At 39.7% G+C, this 20,138-nt stretch overlaps 1 protein-coding gene across 1 annotated transcript in view; it reads right to left on the reverse strand.

The window, feature by feature from the left end:
* Positions 1 to 489: 489 nt before the first annotated feature.
* The window catches only part of LOC122842150 (protein FAM53B-like), a 29,765-nt gene continuing 10,116 nt past the window's right edge, over positions 490 to 20,138 (reverse strand). The window contains exons 2-5 of the mRNA XM_044135765.1: positions 16,331 to 16,588; positions 14,304 to 14,358; positions 10,305 to 11,128; positions 490 to 1,726 (exon numbers count right to left, since the gene is read on the reverse strand). Coding sequence (XP_043991700.1) covers positions 1,370 to 1,726; positions 10,305 to 11,128; positions 14,304 to 14,358; positions 16,331 to 16,411 — 1,317 coding nt within the window. The 5' untranslated portion in view covers positions 16,412 to 16,588 and the 3' untranslated portion in view covers positions 490 to 1,369. The remainder of the gene's footprint in view (positions 1,727 to 10,304; positions 11,129 to 14,303; positions 14,359 to 16,330; positions 16,589 to 20,138) is intronic.

Below are 20,138 nucleotides of genomic sequence, written 5' to 3' on the forward strand. Positions count from 1 at the left end.
ACCTGCCTGGTATTTTCCTTGGCCTTTATGCTGCTGTCGGTTCACAAACATCCTCTAACAAACCTCTGGGATCGTCACAGAACAGCTGCATGGAAGGTAAGTGATTTTATTTAGGGATACCACAGAGAAGACTGCTGAAATGCAGGCTACAATCTTTATGTTTTTAGTTAAAAAAAATCTGAGCGTTATGTGGTCAATAATATATAATCACAGTGAAATACAGTAAAACTTCTGGTCAACATGATCAATTTTGGAAAAACTGCAAGAAAATAACTATAAATAAAACTTTACCAGTAAGTAAAAATCTGAAAATACTGCAGAAAGATTGAAAAGAGAGTATTAAAAAAACAAACAAAAAAAAAAAGCAGTTCAGAAACATGATGCAGGAAGTGACTGTGGGGGAGAGGGTGCAGCTTCTAAAGAGCACCTGGAAACTGCTCATTTCAACTTTGATCTAGAAATCTGCCTTGTGCAGAAATGAAAGAAGCAAATAAACCAGACGTATTTGTGCAGGCTGTGAATTTATTTCCATTCAGTTAGAAGAAAGGCCTTGAAATCTTTGCTCCTTCGCAAACAACATATAAAAAAATCCCGCCCCTCCAAAAAAAAAAAAAAAAAAAAAAAAAAGTAGAAAAATACACACTTCTGTTTGAACCCAAAAAGAGATTCAGTGTTTAATTCAAATATACACTTTGCATATAAACGTCAGAGACAGTGGCTTTAGGGTGAGGCTTTTCTCCTTGAAAAGAACTACAAGAACAAGCATTCAAAAGAAGGCACTTTTTGATTTTCTTTCTTTTTCTTTCAACTCTTCATAAAGCTTATGGAGCCTACATTCAAACTTAAAAGATTCATGTGTGCACTCAATAGACAAAGGAGAAAAACAAGACTGAATGTCTGAAAGAAGACCTCTTTGTCTTCTGTTTCTTCCCCAGCTTTCAGATTACTCTGAAAACTGCAAATCTGAGCTGAATACAGGTGAGCTCAGCTACTACTACAGTACTAAAAAAAAAAAAAAAAAAAAAACAAACAAAAGTGAGCTGACTTTGGAAAGATTATCAGGTTGGAAAGAGACTGAGGGTTAGGAGAAGCTTTTTAAGACAGAAACCCCCCAATTTTCCACTCCTGAGGTAAGTCAAATCACCAACTCATAAAAAATAAAAGATAAAAAAATCCTCATAGGGTGCTGCTTTTTTGGTTAAAGCAGAAAGAATATTCAAGGCATACGTGAAATTCAGAAGATAATCTTCGGCAGCATACTTAATATTTCATTATGGATCACTTTCTGAGTCCTTTCAGTATCTTATCCCTTTCATGGCATTTCATTAGTCACCTCTCGGTACATTAAATGTGACCTTACAGTGGATGTTCAGTTTCTTTCAATTTGCTCAAGGTCCAGCTCCCCGCCGAGCTGGAAAATATCCCTCTGTTTCACGCAGTCACCCTTCCAGAGGGTGCGTTTACTGTCCACAGTGCAGCACGCAGGGGAACCGGGCCGCGAGTCCACGCTGCAAGCGGAATCGCTGTCCAGCTCCCCGTAGGACGAGTCCTCTTCCTCGTCGTCCGCCGCCGTGTCCGTCCGCGACTCCAGCCCCCGCTCAGACACGGCAGCGAAGTCCGCCTCGGACTGGCCGGCGGGACCGAACGAGCGCCCGCTCGGGCTGGACTTGAAGCCGTCTGAGGACGAGAATCCGGGCCAGCTGAGGCTTTGAAAGGTCTGAAGTTTCTGAATGGAAGAAAGAACAGGGAAAAATTCTTACTCCATCTCAGCGAAACTATAAAAGTTAAAGAGTTCTGACAGTTCTCAATTTAAACCCAAGTTCGTTGTCCCCAGGAACATACGAGTAGATTGGGTTTCTGTTTGGGCAGCCAAAAACAGAAAGGCTTTGCCTTTCATCAACAGCATGTGTACATGTAAACACAAGCACACACAGAAGCCACTCGGTGAACATACGCATTATTCCGAGCAACCTGGGTCGATAGTGGGAAAAAATAAATAAGTTAAAAAAAAGAATCACCGGGATGAGCCGCAAACCACAGAAAGTATGTTCTGTCCGAATGCGGTCTGGGCAGACGCATGGCTAGAGACGCACCAAGTAGGGTAAAGTCATTCCTTATTTAAGTCCCTGAGAGTTTCAGATGGAATGTATGCAAGCAAAGCACTGCATCCCGCTTCCAAAACGTGACGTTAAAAGAGGCTCAAAGTTATCTGCTTCCTCTCTGCAGCGAACAAAGGCAGAGGTGCAGAGCGGTGTAGGGGTTAATGATCACCAGAGTGCCCTCAGGCAGCAGATGTTCAAGGCATGGAGGTGAATAGAGATGAGGTTTGCTCCACAAAGCCTAATCTCACACGATAGACACCTGTAGCGTTGTCTAACGTGTGCTGAAAAGTAGATTTTGAAGCCATGAGTTGGAAATCTGTGTGCTTTTGTGACGTAGCCCGATCTGAAAAGAAAAAAAAATCTGAGGCTGGACGTTTTGCTGTCTGGGCTTAAAGCTCTGCTGCCTTTTGCTGAATTAGCATGCTGCATCTGACAACACTCGAGGTGATCATGTTAAAGTGGGAGGCATTTCTGCTGTACTTACACCAGTGGAGTAGAAAAGGGGATTTCTAAGCTTTGGAACTCTGCATTCAACCCCCCCCCCGCCACCCCAAGTATTACCCCACTACTAATTATCGCAGCAGAGGGAGAGACGAGGGCAAAGAAAAGGAGGGGGATCAGCTTCTGCACAATATGCTTTCTATAAAATCTACTGAGGCAGACTGTGCTTTGAGTGGGTGTGGTGGTGGGTCGGAGCAGCAGTTATATTACTTCTATATGCCAAGCTTTCAGATCCTACACATATCTTATGTAGAATAAGATGTGCAGAGAAAGGTATTTCCCCCTTACAGGGGATATTAAATTTTTATTTTTTTTTTTTTTGCTTTACTAATTAAAGTTAAATGTTAAATATAAAATGCATTTTACAAACAAAGGTTTTATGTGTCAAGAAGGGAGAAAAAGAGTGTGGCTACCATTAAGTGCTTGTGTTATGAGTCACTTATATCCCTGTGGAGAGACTTTGCCCCATTCAGTTTTCCAGAATTGCTTTAATTCAGAAGAAAAGCAGCCTGCTCAGATTGTGCTGTGTTTGTAAGTGCACTTGACGTTAAGGTCAGAAACTGAAGACGTCATCATTCAGGATTTTCAGGTACAGAGCATAATTTATGGTTCCAGCAACAGTGAAACGTATCACGAGTTCATGAAAGATACAAGATTATTTTAAGGCAAACTTTGGATATTCCACGGAGAATATTTGCCGAAGACTGTAACTGCTGAGATTTATAACTTATAAATATAAACCGAAGGCACCTGCCTTAACAATCAAATCGTACACATTATGTTTAGATGTTTCTGCTTTCCAGTTCTGTTGCTACAGTGCACATGCCTGCTGCAGGTGGGTCGTGAAAACAGCTTTGGGTTAGCAGGTACATCAGAAACAGGATGGGAAATGAAGCAGCGGCTTAATGCGTTTCTTCCATTGCCAACTTTTCTTTCTGAAAACTCATACAGCCAGGCATAGCAGAGGTTAAAACCGTTTTCTTCAGCAGGTGCTTTTTAGTCAACAGTTCAGACTCATTTTCTTTCTAATAATTCAAGGAGAAAAACAGAGATAAGAGGATTTTATGTGTACTTTAGGCAAAAATACACTAAGTGAGCAAAGTATTTTTAACACTTTATGTATAAAGTTTATGTATAAGCTGAGCACTCAAGTTCATGTAGAGACTATGAACATAGCACTGGGTGTTTTGTTGCTAAATTCTGAAAATGCATGATTTGAATTCGAGCAATTTCAGACAGCTGAGCTTGAGCCTGTGTGAACTGAACGCAAAACAAGTTTTGTTAAGGTTGAAGTTGCACAACACCGTGAACTGAATAGTTGCTACAGAACTCGGGCATTCCTCCAGAAAAAAGAAAAAGGAAAACACTGTTTGCATGGTATACTCTGGTATGGAGGGTGACGGGATTTGTTATTAGTCTGTCACATTTGCCCAAAATGCAGTGTCATCATATCCTTAGAGATGTTGTCAACAGTGTTAAATAAAGTCCCAAAACACAACTTCACATCTAATGTCACTTTTAATATGCTTCTGCTTCACATGGTGTTTACAGAGAAAGAAGGAGCAGACAATTCAGACACCTGCTACGCCGAGGGCCTTTGGCGTTTCTGTTAATTTTAGCAACAACAGCAGTCTCCGCTACTCTTGCAAGGAGAAATGCAGGCAGCTATGTGTGGCCCAGTCTGCAATTTTCCTGCCCCAGCAAACTAAACCCTAAAACCAATAAACTCGACACACAAACGGCGCACTCTGTGTTTGAATGCGATTAGTTGTCACAGAGGTGTATTTCTTTATATATATATATATAGATATATATATATATCTATATGTAAATGATAAACACCAATCAGGCATTTATTTTTCAAAGCAGGAGCCATTGAAGCACAGCCTTTAAATGAAAACATGCAATCTACAACACAGGATGGAACGGCAGCTGCAGTTGCAGATTCACCCGCCAAGACGAAAATTTCCTCCTGATAAATAACAGCGTTGTAAGTGAAAGGGAAAAGGTCCTGCACTATAACTGAGAAGAGTCATGCAGATTAGAAACAGAAATGCTCGAAATAACATGACATTAAAATTGAAAGGAACTTTCTTAGAATTTCACGCTGTCGCTCATTTAGTTCTGCGGTGACACTAAATAAGACTCACAAGCTCTGTGTGTATTTTTTCCTAAATACATAAAGTGGAAAAAAATACAATCTGAAAGGATTCCAAAACAAATCGTTGCTGCGGTAGATTTAAGAAACAGTAATGCAATAATAAAGTATAATTTCAAAAAGGAATCTGAAACTAAAGTATCAATCCGATACTGACAAGATGTCATTATCAATATTATGGATTGATCTGCCCACCCCTATATATGGACGCGCATATACACATTTATGACAAGTTGAAACATGCTATTTTTCAAAGTAAGGATGCACAGAGACACCAAACTAGGAGTTCCCACAAGCCTCCAGGGCTTGTAACTCAACAATGATCACCATGTCTGCAATCCCGGAAATGGAACGAGATACAGGGAGAGGAGGGGGCAGAAGAGAGAACTTGGACCAGCAGGAAGATATAAATAGAGAGGAACGAGGAGTTGTTCTGCTATCTTCTGGAATAATATTTTTTTTTAGTCTGCCAGTTTTTTTTCCCCCCTCTGACCTCATACAAATCTGCTCACACACGAACAAACACTGAATTGCCCAACACGCCACCTAAACTGCTAATGCAGCAGAACAAAAAGATTCCCTGTCATTGTTCGTCAGGGTTTGGAATAAACCAACACAAGTTATCAAGTGATCAGACAGACGCTGAAGAAGCCTTTTCCTAAAAAGCAGAGTGTATGCTGCTTCAACAATCGTTCCGCAAGTTACCTACTATCAAGAGATAACATTTCCCCTTCTGAAAGCTGGCAACGCCCATCATTCTGTGGAAAAAACAGAGGCATGCCAAGGTGGAAAGCCAACTAGGGATACAAACTGAGGGGTGAACTGACACACAATGCTTGCTAGAAGGATATTCAAGGAATCCTGGTGGTGGCAACATGCAAATCCCTACAGTATTCGGGTTATAGCCAATTAGCACGACGTGCATCCCCAGAATTCACACCCTCCTTCATTGACGTGGTCCGGGGGAATCTAGAGGCCAAATTACACCATGTTCCACTGACAAAACACACAGGAGACTCATCCTGCCACAATCCTTCTCCCTAATGAACCACAAACACATCTTCAAAGGTAACAATCCCATTTGTAACTCTTCCAGTATAAAGTTTTCTGTTTGTCAATCACGATCGTTTGCTTTTTCCCCTTTTCTTTTTGTTATTCATCTGCACACACAGATGAGTAACTCCACAAACACAAAAGATGTGAGAGGAAGTAGAAATTTATAACGACAGCCCGAGGCAAAGTCGCAAACCTTTGTATCTGACAGTTTGGTACGGCACACACCCACTTTTAGAAGAAAACATGGAAAGATGAAGACCTGAGCAACAAGAAAAAATAGATATAAAATCAGCCTTGTGCTTTCATTTTAAAACAGACCAGGAAGTTCTAGGCAACATATTGTGCAACAGATAGGTATGAATTGTCTAACAGCATCAGGACACACTGAGGTTTCAAACAATTATGGTTTCAAAAATGTTAAGAGGTGCACAATGTATTGAATTGCGGTCAATGTCAGAATATGAATGTGTTCGATCTTGAAATCAAGAAAAAAAAAGTACAACCTTATTATACTCGGCGCATGCAAATTCTGCATTATGACGCTTTAGATTTTAGATTTTCACTGCTCTCTCACCCACAATTGATATGCATTTTTTAAATAGCTAAGCTACTAAGGCTAACAAAGATCAGTGGGACCATTATGTGGAATGAAAAGCAAGAAAAGAGTCCAAATATGTTTTGTCAGCTACAAAACATTCAGCGGTAATATCATAATAACAATATTTTGATATTATGTAAAGCATATATTATACATTTTAAATAAAATAAACACAATAAGGTATATAGGGCCTAAAATTGAGATGATAAACTTTAAGACTTTTTAAGACCCAGCAGAAATCTTCCTGTTGTGCAGGTTGGCCAGGTTTTGCTCATACTAATAGAAAATAAGAACTTCAGCTGTTTGTAAATTTCACAAGTCAAGTTGTGAAAACTACATATGACTCTTCTTTAAAAAACAAAACAAAAAAAACAACCACATCAGCAAGCTATGAGGAAGCACTTTTAAATAAAAGCTATTAGATTGTGTTAAACATGTGTTTCTTATATTTACAGCTATGGGTTTACAGTGCTTTCTGAAGCTTAGCTCACAAAAAAATATTGTCTCCTGCTGACTTATTAAGACCCAACTAGGCCACAAAACTGTACAAAAAACAAACCCAAACTTTGTTTTTGGAGAACGAGCATAAAGAAGCACTGCACTGCATATTTCATACTACGATTATTTTCAACATGCTTTGCAGCTTGCAACGGGTACTTGTGGTAATTCTTTACCAAAATTGTAGTGTATTCAAGTTCTGAGTTTGATATGCAGGAGCCTGGTAGCAGAAGTGCTAGATTACCCAGAAGGTGTGGTTGGCATGCACTAGTTTGACTTGGTCATAACATCATTTGTAGCAGATCTGAGCTTGCCAGATCATCACACCCTCATTGTTCTGGCACTGCTTCAAGTTTACTGGAGCCCTCTCAGGAACATTGGTGCAAAGTGCATTGGCTGCCACCAAGCTGCTGCAAGGACCAATGTAAGATCATTACGCTAATGAACATAGTACCAAACTCAGCCATCTGACACATAGAGAGTGGCATGCACCAAGCTCCACATGGAACTTGTGGAGCTTGTTCCACCTCCATATTGTTTATATAGGCGATTTGTAAGGAGGCCAAGAAAGTAGCAAGCTTTCTAACTTAAAGAAGTTTTATCATTTAGTAATCAAGAAATCCAAATTAATTCAGAAGTCAAACTAAAAAAAAAGACATCATAGCTTTAATAGCACTGGTGAAGAGTAAGAGCTTCAAAAAGAGATTGCCATCACACACATGCAGATTAAATTTCTCACTCCAACTATGCATGTGGGCGAGGGAAGTGCACGGATAGCGAAGCCTTGAATTGGCCCATCAAACCTGCACAACCTCTCTTGCTTCAACAATGCTGGTTTCTGTTATGCAAGTAGATAAAGATAATCAGGCAAATCTGCCAAACCTTCAGAACACACAGTTCCTTAACAATCACCAGGAATCAGCAAAGGTACTGAAAGAGATAAAGCTGGCTATATGAGTGAGCGTACACTGATAATGTGTACACAGATGTGTCATCACTGTTCCTGTTTTCCCTCCTTTTAGCAGCTGGCAGGACTGGAGAAAACATGTCTACTAAGCTCCATTACCAAGGTCTAGCTTATCCAGCCCTGGCTGAGTCCTAAGGGTGACTGGCTGGGAACAAGAGTAGATGGATAAATTAATAAATAGGTTTTAATCAGGGGACAGAAAAAGGACAAATTCCCCTGACAAGAAATGTTATGGAAGTACATTTCAAAGGATCATAAAGTTGTTTTCAGGAAAAACAAAAACAAAAAAAACAACAAGTTAAAATAGACATGGTTTAAAATCTGATAGCCCAAAGCCATTCTGGCATTCATGCTGCCGATTGAGTCCAGAATTTCGGCATTTCATTGAAAACTACAAACGGAATGAAAAAGGACAAGTTCTGTAAAAACCATCAGGGCAAGATTTCAAACAGTGTATGTGATTAAACAACTTGTGCTATTCTATTTCGGGTTTGGGTTTGTCCAGGGATCATTTATAATGTTCCAACGCTTCCTCTGACCTTATAAAAAGAACAAACAAACTCTCGACATGGAGAAGGCAAGATGGAGATCAGCACATCCAAATATCCTAAAAGTTAATCACCCATTGTTTCTTTCACTGCTTTGACAGTAGACAAAATACACTTAGTTTACCATAACAAATTCCTCCATGAGATGGATTATTTTCCGATCGTGTTAATAAAAACAGTGCACAACTTGGATGTGCATGGGTGCAACTCATAAAATCTGAATATCATTTAAAAGGTAATTTATTTCCAGTCCTTCAAAAGGATGAGATGAGTAAAAATATATTTATATGATAGAAATCTTATGTCCAAGTGCTAAATAGTGATAAGGACCTGATAGCTGCCCAGCAGACACATTTATTGACACACTCCAAAAAGAAAAAAAAATAAATAAATCATTGGTTAAGAAGTTGGCTTTTCAGAGAATAGAAATGGAAAGTTAAGTGGAAGGAGAACATAGTAGAGAAAGGTGAACAGCAACAGGGATAACTGCAGCCTTTAGATCAGGGGTGGGCACTCCTGGTCCTGGAGGGACAGTCTCCTGCAACTTCTAGATGTATCTCTACTTCAACACACCTGAGTCAAATAATGAGGTCATTAGCAGGACTCTGGAGAACCTGACTGCACTTGAGAGGTGATTCAGCTGTTGGATTCAGATGTGTTGGACCAGGGAGACATCTAAGAGTTACAGGACACCGGCCCTCGAGGACCAGGAGTGCCCACCCCTGCTTGAGAAGATTGAGAAGGAAAATGCATCCAAGGGTTTGTGGGAGATTTACATTATATCACTGACTTTACGGCTGAAGTCAGTGATATAATGGCTACTAAATACAGTAGTGACATAATCATTAGACTATGACATGGTCTAGTACTGACACAACCTTTGTGTTAACCCATTCCTGAACCAACATTGTGATCAGAAGAATTTAACCCAGGTTAAAGAGGAGAAAGACTTAATGCTCCAAAGTTCTCTTTTGTCATCAAGGTAAACTTTATGTTTCTATGGCATTATTTTAGTGATCTGAGCCGACATATCTATAAATGAACAATAATTTGATTTGTATGCGAATAAATCTCACAAATGCTCACTCAGCAGAGCTCAACTATGACAACTCTCACTCAGCGTGCGCACGGCTCTCTTTCTGTTCGTTCAGTCTCTGCGCTCGCCACTTTCGTTGTAAATAAATGAACCACCAGCCAATCACAGACGAGTCTTTTTCAACCAGGTGGCACAAAAAGAATGTCATACATTTAATGGTTTCTGCAGAAAGAGTGTGGAGGACTAAAAGGTGAACTGTTATGATAATTTAGGGAGCCATGGAATCTGCTGGTGTTGATCTGCAGTATTTTATAAAGTCCAAGTTTTACACAGATGCTGATATAACATTTTAACAGAGTTATAATAAAACTAAATATGATAAAAGCTTTTGAACTAGATTCAACTATATCTAGTTGAACTACTGGATTCATAATGTAATTATCATAATTAATATCATTTGTTTAGTTGTGGGGAAACTCCACTCCATGAGCTGAAGGAAAACTGAATTTAGAAAACATCTTTCAGGATGATTTAATCCACGGTAATCACACTTAGACAATATTCTGTAATTATGTTTGAGGACCACCTAAAGATACCTTTGCTAAAAAAAAAAAAAAAACACATGTATAAGAAGGTATTTGTTTGTGTAATTATTTCACCCAGGAGTTGGGAGAATTTATTAAAGTGCATTTTACAAAATAACTTATAGACATAAACTGAAACTGGTTTAAGTTTAATCCCATGAAAAAAGGAGAGCACCAGAAGTTTCTCACTTATATGGTTTCAAATGAATGTGTGCTTGTGTGTTCTTGTCAGTGAGTGTCATCATTTCCAACTAACCTGAGTCATCTTTGCCAAATCCAGGGAGGGACGCTGCTCCTGGGCATCCTCTGGTCTCCTGCGCTTCATTGCAATCTTTTTGTCGTTCAGCACACAGGGCTGGGACCTGCTCCGAGACAGACTCCCCTTCCCAGCGCCTCTCCTTCCGAGCTCCGGAGTCGAGTCCGGAGAGCTGGTCTCGGACGCCTCCTCCTGCTGGAGCTCTCTCAGACTGATCTGCTCGTGGGAAAGGGACAGAGGCCGGAGGAAGACCTGACTGTGGGAGTGGTGTGAGAACACAGAGCTGGGGGACACCGAAGAGGCGGTGAACTGAAGGTGGAGAGGCAGTTGCTGGTTGAAGAGTGGCTGGTCCCGGGTGCCGTCTGAGGGTGCGCTCAAGCATGAGGGCAAACTAAAGCTGGAGCTGCGCTGGATGGGGGGGAAGTGGCTCGCTCCGCCTCGGACGCTCCCCCCACTGTGGTACCTACGTTTCTCCACCGACGTCCACACTCGGGAGCCCTGAGGTCTCCAAGATGAGCGGAACCCACTGAACTCGTCTGAGAAGGACAGGGAGCGGCATTGCCGTTTGCTCGGGGGAGCCGCGGGAGCTTGGGTGGCGGGTGTGAAATGCGTCTGGGCGGGCATCGCGTGGGTGCCGATCGTGCCGGTGTTACCCAGAGTGAGATCTCTTATCAGACTGGTGATAGCTGTGGTGCTGCCCGGCTCTTTGGCCCAGTGCAAGCCTCCGGGTTCAGGCACCACATCCCACAGGCTCTCCAAACTGGAATCTGTAGCTTTCTGCTGGATGGCACAGCTACGTCCCAGGTCCAACCATCTGTCTGCCTCTGAAATTAATAAAAAAACAGGCTCAGTCTGACATAAACAGAAATCTTAAACTATTAAAGCTAAGAAAAATATATTACTTTAATAAGAGTATTTTGGCCTTCAGCTTACATACACAAGTACTACCAAAGTATTGAAAGCTTTCTAGAGATATTGGAGATATTATTATCTAGCAAAAGCTGTTGCAAGCGTCAAAGAAAACACAGAGCTAAGAAGAAAATCTAAAAGAAATTTATGAGCTCTGACATGTACTAAACAACAGGCTAACATTTATTTGTCTGAAATTGCTGATTCACATATGAATAACAGCTCAACCCTTCAATCCAACGTTGCTCATGTGTGATGCCAATAAAAAATTAAAAAAATGGATAATGCTGACCGTAAGAAATGTGTGACTCAAAAAGTAGAACATGACTGGCTGACTAATATAATGATGGATTATATTTACTTCGATTAGTGATACAGCATCAAGTTACCATCCGTGTTTCTAAGACAGCATCTGTTCCCATAAAAACTAAAAAATATATATAAATAAATACAATTAAACATTTTTGATAAACTGAACAAATTTGTTTAATATCCCCCTTTTAAGAATACAACAATTAATATTGCCTAACTTATTACATTTAAAGAATACTTTTATCATCTATATTGTGATTTTATGTTCAAAATATAGACTTGGTTTGTGGAATCAATACCGATGCAAGATTTATTTTTCTTAATATACTTAGTAAAAAAAATAAATAAAAGAAACTTCACAAATACATGTAACTTTGTGTTGGTCTATTGCAAATGTAATAGACCTGGGTTAAAGGTTATGGCTGAAAAGAGAATTTGATAAATCTATTATTGCCCATAGGTTACACATTATATATATTAATTAGTGTACAGCTACATTTACTTGAAAGTACAGACATGAGTGCACAAAACGGTGCTTTGAAACCGACTCCCTCGCACACGTAAAATTAAAAAACTGAGTGTGCTTCGCAATAAGTTGAGATGACACTATCTTGACTTTGACCTTCTACACACACACAGATGTGACGCTTTGAGTGATTAGTATGACTGGAAAAGTGCCACATAAAATCAGTTCATTTACCATCTTCTTTCCACAACACAGAACTAAACAACGTACATTAATGAACTAGCTGGGAAGAACAATGCCAAGGGAACTAATCAAGCAAAATGGCATAAATACTGCTATTGTTGTGTTCTGGCATTTTTCTTGAAGAGTTTTAAAGACTTTAAAGCTCACATCCGCACAGAGGTTTTTGTTTTAAGTTTTGGCTACTTCTGTGATTAACTTAACATCCACGGTTTATCACATAATATCTAATGAAACACATTCAAGTTAGAGTTCTGTGACGTGACTGGCTTTGAAAAGGAATATAAGGATTGTGACTAACTCTTCCAAAGCACCGTAAAACCTCGTATTTATTGACCAGAGCTTCAAGATTAGTAGGAAGTTTAAAAAGGTGGTCGTTTTAAAGAGGAATTTGGCAAAGAAGAGCTCATTAAAGCATGAAGTTAGGTAACCAACAGTATGACTAAGAGAGATCACAGTGCGTTTGTGTTGGATTATTTTCCACAAGAGGAGACAGAATACAAGCAAGAAAAAAACTTAAATGACAGTCTTGTCTATTCATTTCATTATTACAGGATAATTTTTTGTTTTTCTCAAAACAGAGGAGGCAGGATGATTAACTTTTTTGTTTTGCTTTTGAGGAAATTCTGAGGAAGTCAGCATTCCTGAATGTTTTAGCAGCTCAAATCCAAATTCTTGAACCAAAAGAGCTACAAAAGGGCTTGGCAGGTATCTCATCATCAGCATGGAGGTCTACCACACAGCTGCATGAGATAATAAGCAGACAGTAAAGTGCCACAGTTGCTTAAGCTACAAAGCCAAATGAATCAACTGAGGCTTCTGGTAAAGAGATCCTCTGGCAGTCTAAACCCTATCATCTCGGAAAGCCGTTTCAAGGTTCGGGAAAGCTTCATCACTGGTTGAAACAACCGTTTCGGGTGGACTAAGAATGTATGTGGGCATCAGAGATTACCTCAATGCAGTAAAGTTGGAAAATAACCCAAAAATATATTTGTGTTTGTTCCAGATGAGCAGGATTAATAGTGTGACGTGTGACGTAAACACATTTTTGCTAAGAAGAAAAAGGGGTCAAAGTGGAAACTTGTATTTACAGTTGGGTGTCTTTTAAAAGAGGGAGTAATTACTGCAGCTCCAACAGAGCCTAGGGGAAATTGTTGACATAGGCGACAGTGTATTCAATTACAGTTCACTCCCATGAGAGTGCTGTGCAACGTTGTATGGAGGCAGGTGCACCCTTATCATGAAAAGGGGGTGACGGACAGATGGAGAAAGAGAGAAGTGAGAGACTAAGCTTAACAACAAGACAGTTGAAGTCAGGGTCACTGAACTTGATGTATGAACTTGACTAATCAAGGCATTAAAGAGGCAATGCATTAGACCAATGTTTTTCAAGCTTTGCATTAATTTCGGGCCATGATAGTACGTAAGAAGTTTTCTAAGTACCACTATTTTGACAAAAATCTTAAAGCAGAATTGCAATGTGACATGGAATCTTTCAGTTTGTGGTGTTATCTCATAAAAAAGAGAAGGAACATACTCTAATCCACCGGTACTAATTGATGGGTAGAAGAATTCAATTTAATTATGCATTTAATTTTTACAAAAACGCTGAAATTTCCAGTTGTGCAGCTAAAACAACTAAGAGGAAAAAAAAGAGAGCGCCAGAAGTCCAAGTGGAAAAGCAAGAGTTTGGTCCTAACCTCAAAATTTTATATGACCTTGCATATAAAAACCTGCTGACAGCCATTACAATTTTTTTCTCATACTTCTGATGATCTAAATATAATTTAATCTCTCAACTTTGACGTTTCCAAGTTCCAACTTTGGCAGTAAATGAATTACTTCCATTATGTACTGAGAAGTTTCCAAATGTTCCTCGCTTACAGCTTGGCTGTTGGTACTAATTACCTCTTCATAGGAGTTAATTCATTTATATTTGAACTGCAAATAATTAAAATAGAAAGCCAAGCAACCTTACTGGTAATTGTGCCACCATCTGTCATTAAACTATTATGTTTTGAGCATATGTTTGTATTTAAAACACAAGGAGGGGTAAAGTAAGACCAACTCACCCACGGTTCCACAGGAGAAGAGGGTGGTCCCTCTGCTCATGATGTGGAGATCACTCTGTAGAGAACAAGTAAACAGTCAGTAAAATACAAAACAATCTGCAATGCAGGAAAGAAAAGTCCTGCAAAATTGCCCGTCACCCAAAGAAAAACATTGACATAAATTCCACTCATTTACTAGCAATAAAAAAATATACCCTTCACATATTTCACATTCTTCTAATGAAAACATCAATATACCTGAAGTTGGTTTATTTTCTGAAAAATGTATTGTTTTAGTGCACAAGTCTTGTTCCTGTCAATATTCCATTTTATTTGCAGAGTGCGAAGATACTTTGAAATATTCAAAACAGCTACTCAGAGTCAAGCAGAAATGAGACAGGGAAGTAGCACATCCTTGGGTGACTTATTTTGAACCACTGGAACATTTAGCAACTTAAAGAGCCAGACATTTCACTAAATAAAGAGGGAAACCAGAACCAAAAATAAAAGACGACATTTCATCAAGACAGCTGAAATTATGCAAACGCTGCAAATTAACACCACTTTGCGATAAGTTTTAATAAGGAATAAGACTCAGGCTGTCAAGGACTTATCAGTAAATAAATAAATAACTTTTTATTTTACTAAGGTGTAAAAATGACTTGACATGATAGGCTATTTACAAAATGGGAATGACAGAAGAACTAGGAAAAAAAAAAGTTATTCCACTAAGCTTGTCTATATAGACAGTCAGCGCTCGAAACGAAAAGGTGAAAAAACTCCAACCAAAGCCGGAGATGGACCCACGACACATTATCTAAGAATTCACTTCACTTCTTCGCTGTGAAGACCAGATGGTGGTGGATTTACAAAGGATACAACTAAATGTCACAATGTAGTCCTTTGCTTTCACTCTCCTTGGCAACGTTTTTTAAAATAATTTTTTTTAAATAATATTAGAAATAGTTTTCTAAGATACAGGGCAAATGAATCTAAAACAAGTAAATGTGTTGCCAATGATAAAAACATGGCAGGAAAACACTTTGTAACCTTAACGTAATAGTTTTTTTTTTCTTTTTTTAGATATTTAGATTTACATATTTATGCTGCAGCAGTGATCTACAGCAGGGCAGCCCAGAGATGCCCTATTATTATGACCTCAGGGATGAATGTCATACCAAGGAATCCAGAAGTAATTTAATTAATAATTTTTGTGTTAAATACCTACTTGAGTAGTTGGAGTACATCTTGTAAACCATTTTAATTTCATTGATTAAAACTAGTCTTTTGTGTCTTAAGAAAAATGCAAAGTAATAAAGCAAAGAAAACACACACCCATACTTATATCGACCCATTCACACGCCCATGCACAAATAATCCAAATGGGTGAAAGTCATACAAACAGGTTTTTGTGGCAGCACTAAGGCCTGTCTACTCTGATCCTAGATGCAGTCTTGATTCATTAAAGTCAACCATACAATTAGGACACCATCTTAAGACGTCTCTTTTCAGAGCAAAACTACCCTGGGCGATGTGGCCTTCTGTGTATGGTATGCCTGAAATGCCAAGAGAAGATACAAAACAGGTTACGTTTAAAAATACTAAAATAAAGACTATCCTCTTCTTGGCTCTCAGAAACATAAATCAAAAGTGAAGTGGTTGTACATCAAGAAACAGAAGCACACTCAATTTCAAACCAATACTCTGTATGTGGGCATATGCATTTTATATTTCAGTCTTTTCTGTTTTATAATCGCATTGTATTTTATGATTATGTATAGCACCTTGGTCCTGTCGGTGTATAAAGTGCTTCATAAATAAAGTTGATGATGATGATTTAAGATTGTGGGCTAAATTGTGCAGAAAAGTTCTTGACATGGACAAGACCTGGCATGGGTCATCTTGTGAGGAGGTACACTTTCAACATAAACAGCTCTGCACACTTTGTAATACTTATTTAGATTGCACAGATATGTATAACATGCGATTACCTCCACGATGACTTCTGTACTAAACATTAATGAACCTGAAGGTAAAGTTTCTCTCACCGGCTGTCTGTCGGGGCTCTTGGACGTTACATCATTGACACCCTTCTTCTTTTCCAGTGTTTTTGAGAAAATGATCACCATGGTAGCACGCAGCTTTGCTCCGGGGTGTACAGGTGCAGAAAAAAGCCACGGGCGGCCATCTTTATACAAGGGCAGAATGCAGATAGTGCATTTGGGTGAAGCGGACCAGCAGTTTGTGACCTCCCATCTGAAGAGAGCAGTGCTGAGGAAGCCGGTCTCTGGTAATACAGCTGATACCTGTGTTCACCAAAAACAGGAGATTTAAAAGAGAAAAAAACATTAATACCAAACAAAAAATCTACGGGGTTTTTAATTCGCTTACATCTGCTCTTTTTTTGCCATCCTGGAAAGAGGTATGCTTAAACACATTTGTATCGCCTTCAGCGGTATTAGGCAAATAGAGGCTTGTGAGAGAAATGTAGCCTTGCAGGCTGTTTGTACAAGGTAAGGACTTGGAATGAACTAATAAAATATGATCTGTACAATATTCCATCTAAATAACATCCACATCCTCCTACAAATCCTGTTGAATTTTGGCCTGCGAGCAAAACACTGTATGGTAGAAAGTCAGCTCTACAGATTTTTCTGAACAAACCATTTTCACAGTCACACATGGTCCCGGCAGCATCATGCTGATAGGGGCACTTTTCTTAAACATGGACAACTAAACTGAAGCTAAACACATTGCAAACCCAGGAGAAAATCTATTGGGAGCCATACATCCTTTTTCTTTCCACTTCACAATCATGCCCATTGGAGTTTGTTTCTGTGGTGAAAAAATTGCGGAAAAAGTTCAAGAGGGGAGGATTTTTAATCGAGGCAAAATAGGAACACAAGCTACTTTTCATTCAAATTGCAAAGAGCTAAACTGAACTGCGACAGGCCCAGAAGCAGATTGTTTTACATGCAAACAGTAGAACATAATAAATAAAAAATAGGAATACATGCACTATATACAAATCTATATTTGCAGAAATAGCATTCATTAATCCACAATATAAAATGGGCTAAAATAGGGAAAATGTTTACTCACTAAACCTGAATGAACTGAATGAAGACTTAAAAAAGGTGACAAACATATTTCCACTTAGCATTCAACACTTCAAAAATGTTTACCAGATTACCAGAAGAACTTCACGCCTATAGAACTACTGTCTCGGTAAATAAAACAGCCTGCCGAGTGCTTCCTCGTCCTTGTAAATAATTGAACGTTTTGGTTCTGGACATGTGGAGATCCTAACGCGCTGAAACAGAAGGCAGAGATTAACCAATGCCAGAAAAAAAAAAAAAAGAAAAAAAAATCAGGACTCGCGTCAAACGACTACAGATGTGGTGAGGAGACCCGAGCAAAGGAGGAACATATATGAAGTTGCGGTCGCCTGCACCCGCATTTGGCAAAGCTAAACTGCACCAAACAAGACTCTTAAAAGCCCGTGGAGGGCAGATGGAGCATATGTGGCTGCAATTTGCTCAAATGGAAGAATGCTCATTCATTCATGCTTTTCTCAGGAGAAATAGCTGCAGTGGCTTGGGGGCCTAACTCCTTCATCAACCAGCCACTAAACCTACTGACAGAATCTAAATAGAAAATACCATCATAGCCCAGGTCAAATGTTGGGTAATGACAGCTTTCTAATGTGGAACAACATATGAAGCTAATGGCTCTTCCAGGCCTGCAATGTTATCCTGCCTCTAACATGTGGTTTAGCGTTAAGTAAGGGTAGTTGCACTAAACATTCTCGGGTGTGAGGGTGTGCACACAGGGCTGAATTACGTAGCTTTGAGGGACAGCAAGTCTTGCTGAGAACTTCTTAAAAGAAAACATATGAGGGAGTTGTTTACACAGGGACTGGATAAAACATATTTGGGCTGCCGTAGTCTTGTCATATTACATCACAATGCCATCTTTGTCCAATCCTTTTTCTCCCCCCCCACAAGTCGCATGACTACATAAAGAATATAAATGTTTCATGTAAGTTTGCCCCTCGGACCAACTGCTAGCATATGACTCCCATTATCTCCATTTACCCCAGAGAGTCAGTGGAGCACAACCGGCCTCTGCAAACGAGAGGCACTGGTTCTGGTGGAGAGAGCTGGAGGAGGAGGAAATGTTTTCCTGGCTCAGTTTTTTTTTTTTTTTTTTTTTGTTGCAGACTGCTTTACTGATTAGGGCCGACACCGAAGTTTTGGGTGGAGCAGCATAGCAGGGTTTGTGTGTATATGAGCGGTAATCAAAATGAGGACCGAGGCGCGTTGTGGTCATGCATGAAGGTTGCGACAGTGTGAGATCAGGGTGATTTGAGGATGTGTTCATAAGGGCTGAAACAGCAGCTTGTGTGTGTGTGCCTGTACATGCTGCCTGTTTACGCTAACCTGCACTTGCGTAGGGGACTTGCAAGTGGGGTCATGGGAGAGGGCAAGAGCGAGTGTGAATTCAACCCTGGAGCCAAGCTCACTTAATGAACGAAGTTGTCATGATGAGGAAACCAGAGCTTAGTTTAGCTGTAGAGCACTTGTATTGGATTCTGATAAAATTTTCACTTTTCTTCCTCTATTTGATAGCATTTTGGTCTTGTAGTAAACCTGGAATTTGATGAATCACAAAGCCTCTGTTAAGCGTACATCCCTTCACTGAAAACTAGGAGAGGCATAATCAATGTTTTTGTTATTGTTTAAAACACCACCAAAGGCTATAAGGACTCTGAATCATGCATGCTACTGCACCTTCTCAACAAATTGCTGTGGGATTGTTAGGAAACATACCACACATTCCTAATTCCAAAACCAGTTACAGAAATCAATAATGAGGGAAAAGTCAATTAGTCACGATTTAAATTCAATATTTGTGGGCTGGACAGGATTATGCTACATCTACTTGCCTATAGCAGGCTGCAGAGAGTGACGCTAAGCTCACAAAAAGTCAGTGACTCAGGAGGGCGCAGGAAAAGGGCACCTAAGCTGACATGGCTCTTTGCCCAGACAGTGATTTGCTCAGACAGATGAATAGACGCCCATTTGGGCCCCCAATAAAGTTCTGTGATGGGACGTTTGCTGTCCGTCACCCAGTTGGCTCTGGGCACTGCATACTTGTGCGGAGCGCGTCTGGTGTCAAGACTTTGATCAGTGGCTTTCTGTTGAAATAAAATTAAAGAACTCTTTTTCCACCAAACTAGATTATGATAAGCTAGGCGCTGTGTGGGCGTCTGAGTTTATACTACTGAATTTTTTTTGTTAAGACTCTTGCTGTTGGTGCTGACTTTAGCCACATTTTTGTGATTGTCTAAAATGAGGACAGTTAATTCAAGGAAAATACAGAGCCACCCCTCTTCAAGATAATGTGCTTTAGGTTGTAAAAGTGGTCCTAAAGGGCTTGGGGGGGTTTGAGACATACCACGGACTCCTTTAGCCATCACCCTAGTACCCACTTGTGAAGGAAGGCATGCCAAAATCAGCCCACTTTAAGACCAGTACATCTTCACGAGTGGAAAAACAAAGCCTTGATCCGTCAGTTAAACATTTTTCTATCGTCACTGTTAAAAGCCAGACATTTAGCTACTTCTTTTGTTTGTGACTTTTTGCAGCTTTACTTCAGTTCTATTTGTGCTTCCAGAAACAGGAACATCTAATAAATCTGGTTCTTTTCTTCTTCTCTGAAGGTATTTGAGAGCCTAGCTACACTACTCCACATTGGAGGCATCAGTTTAAAAACCTAACATTGGATGTCCATGGAGATCATTGTTTCAGCTATTTAAGGTTGGCTTGCCCTTGCTTTTATTTAGTCTAGTAA

This window comes from Gambusia affinis, linkage group LG13 (genome assembly GCF_019740435.1).
Source record: "Gambusia affinis linkage group LG13, SWU_Gaff_1.0, whole genome shotgun sequence".
NCBI lineage: Eukaryota > Metazoa > Chordata > Actinopteri > Cyprinodontiformes > Poeciliidae > Gambusia > Gambusia affinis.